Here is a 3,111-nt window from a genome sequence, read left to right as displayed (position 1 = left end):
CCAAGATAAAGATGCCACTTGAGTAACAAGATGATATCTCATTTTTTGTTTGTTATAAACATTTACAAAGCAATGGATGTGGGGTAGAGAGTTTGAAGTGCATAGTTTTGAGATAAGAAAACATTTTAGATTACTTTCTTTTATATTATTTTATTACCCTCTTTCATGTGGCTTATAATACACATGCTATATTAATAAGTTATAGATATAGAGTTAATAAAAATTGGGTACATGTATATGATTTCACCACTTGCAATTTTACAGCTGGAATTGGGCTACAGTTCTTACAGTTTGGAGATCAACACTTGAATGAGATTTTATTCTGGAACTTTTAATTAGGATTTATTTATTTATTTCATAAATATATGTGTTTTACCTGTGTGCATGTTGTTCACCACTTGCTTGCCTGAGTCAGAAAAACGCAATGGAGTCCCTGGAACTAGTTACAGATGGTCATTAGCTAACATGTTTCTACTGGAGAATCAAACCCAGGTTTTCCACAAGAGCAACTGTGCTCTTAACACTGAGCCACCTCTCCTGTCCCTTTCCTGGAGATTCTAAAACAGAGAACAACATGGTGCAGTTACCGTTGATATATGTTTGATGGAGAAACAGATTCTTGGCTCTTACAATTGGGATGAACCTATTTAATTACTAGAGTAACCTTTTACATAGTCATGTAAATATAAAGCATAAGATATATAGTTTCTATATGGTTTTACATCCATGGGGAGGTTTTAGAGTGAGCTCACACACTAACATTTCTATACATGCATGCATGCATTAATCTGTGTATATGGAGTATAGTAGTGAACTTGAAAATACAATTGGGCACACCTTTTCTTACAAGACCCTGTAATTGTTTTTTTATTTCTCTATCATGAAAGCACTTTTAAAGTAGTAAAGTATATTAATTTGATAAAATAGTGACACTTGTAACTGGGCCAAATAATTATCATAAACCTCAAAGGTAAGACTGTTGGTTGAAATTATAGAAACTGCCTGTGTGTTGATGAAGTATGGTAACACTGAGGCCCTTGATTTCCACTGCATGGGAAAAGATCTCTTTTAAAACAGAAATTCCAAAATAGGATCACTACGTGGTCGTCTTTGGAAAGTTCATGCTTGTCACAATGTATTGCAAATAATATTTTTTTTGTGGCATGTTTTCTCTTTTGGAGGCTCATAGCTACACATCTTTAGATTTGAATATCTAGCCTGTAGTAGCAAAGCAAAAATAGAACCATGGCCAGGATGGCGCTGATGGTAGGAGACAATGTAGAGGGCACTCTTTTAGGTTTCAATTATAAAATAAAGCAACATAAATCTGTTGGATTGGATTTCTAAGACATGAGGTCCAGATGAAATATAGGAACATGAAGTGTGTATTCTGTATAGGATGTGGGTGACAATGCATTTATTATGCACAATATGCTATGTATACAGGAATTACACGGATGTTACATAGAAATATAGGCCATTTCCAGTCTGGAACAACAAAAGTAACGTGACAGATAAAGCAAGAATGTGCAGGTAAAAGAGAGTGATGATGTAGACATATTGACACAAGTCACAAGTTTGATGTATACTCTCTTATTTTTTAGGTTTATGAAATATGCTTCATCTATGCTTTCTGGATGATTACACTTCCCAATTATGTCCTTGATAAACAATGTCTTTTATTTCCAAAATGGACTTGGGGTCCTTGCCAATATGTTTCTTCTTCTTTTCTACACTTTCATAATCCTATGTCACAGACTTAAGCCCATGGACCTGATCTCTTGTCAACTGACTTTCATCCATACAGTGCTGCTTCTGACTTCAGGGGTTCTTTGGGTTACAGACACATTTGAGTCACTGATCATTGACAATGACATCAAATGCAAGACAGTGTTTTACATACACAGGGTGATGAGAGGCCTCTCCATCTGCATCACCTGCCTCCTGAGTGTGTTCCAGGCTGTCACGATCAGTCCCAGTACCTCTTTCCTGGCAAACCTAAAACTTAAACTAAAGAAGTACATAATCTATGCTTTCTTCTATATTTGGTCTCTCACTTTGTCATTCTATAGCAACCTGATCTTCTATGTCGGTGGTTTTCCCAATGTGAGTGAGACCAATCAGATGAAGGTCACTAAATCCTGCTCAATCTTACCCACGAACTACATCATCAAGGCACTGAATTTAACAGTGGCAACCTCCATTGATATATTTCTTGTAGGAGTTATGCTGATCACAAGTGCATACATGGTGCTTGTCTTGTTCAGACATCAGAGGCAACACAAATATCTTCACAGCCTCAGCCATCTTAAATCATCTCCTGAGAAAAAGGCCACCCAGACCATCTTGCTGCTGGTTACTTTCTTTGTGTTCATGTACTGGGTGGACTTCATCATCTCATCCACTGCAGTCCTGTTATGGATGTACAACCCAGTCATCCTGAGTGTTCAGAAGATTGTGTTGAATGTTTATCCCACAGTTACTCCTTTGGTACAAATCAGTTCTGATAGCAGAATAATCAATATACTGAAAAACATTCGGTCAAAATACCACTAGATTTTTTAAAAAATTGTATTTTTTCTTTAAAATTCATTTATTTTAATTTATATGGAGAGTGTTGTACCAGCTTGTGTGCATGTGAGAATTTTTGGTTCCCAGGGAGGTCTGAAGAGGTCCTTAAATTTCCTGTAATTGAAGGTTCAGATGTTTGAAGGGAATGATGATGGTATACCACCAATAATTTTTGTCTAAAAAACAGACTTTTCATCAACTGTTTAATAGTCCAAGTAGCAAATCAAGATTCTTCATATATTTAAATACAATTTTCTCTTATACCACAAACACATTTTTGGGACATTTCTGCTGCCAAGTGCTACAGAGTCCTTTAAGTTCATTAAACACCCTAAGTTGAAATTTCTACAGGAATTTTCTTATTCTCTTCTTTTTAGTTTATATCATAAATGTACTCTTGATGCTGAGGCTACTCAAATGAAGCTGTTTGGTGATTCTGACTTCTTTCTTTTTTCTTTCTCTCTCTCTTCTCTCTTTCTCTCTTTCTTTCTTTCTTTCTTTCTTTCTTTCTTTCTTTCTTTCTTTCTTTCTTTCTTTCTT

The 3,111-nt window shown here is 35.6% G+C and overlaps 1 protein-coding gene across 1 annotated transcript; it reads left to right on the top strand.

Moving 5' to 3' along the window:
• The first annotated feature begins 1,656 nt into the window (after window positions 1-1,656).
• On the top strand, window positions 1,657-2,556 carry LOC126495876 (putative vomeronasal receptor-like protein 4). The gene has a single exon (XM_050133456.1). It carries the CDS (start codon window positions 1,657-1,659, stop codon window positions 2,554-2,556), a length of 900 nt encoding a protein of 299 aa, XP_049989413.1.
• The last annotated feature ends 555 nt before the right edge of the window (window positions 2,557-3,111 follow it).

This window comes from Alexandromys fortis, unplaced genomic scaffold, assembly GCF_014885135.2.
Source record: "Alexandromys fortis isolate MF-2015 unplaced genomic scaffold, M_Fortis_MF-2015_v1.1 scaffold_680, whole genome shotgun sequence".
NCBI lineage: Eukaryota > Metazoa > Chordata > Mammalia > Rodentia > Cricetidae > Alexandromys > Alexandromys fortis.
This window is presented reverse-complemented; position numbering and strand designations above follow the sequence as displayed.

Excerpts from the sequence above, each read along its gene's own strand:
- LOC126495876 (XM_050133456.1), top strand. The coding sequence starts at position 1,657 with ATGTCCTTGATAAACAATGTCTTTTATTTCCAAAATGGACTTGGGGTC.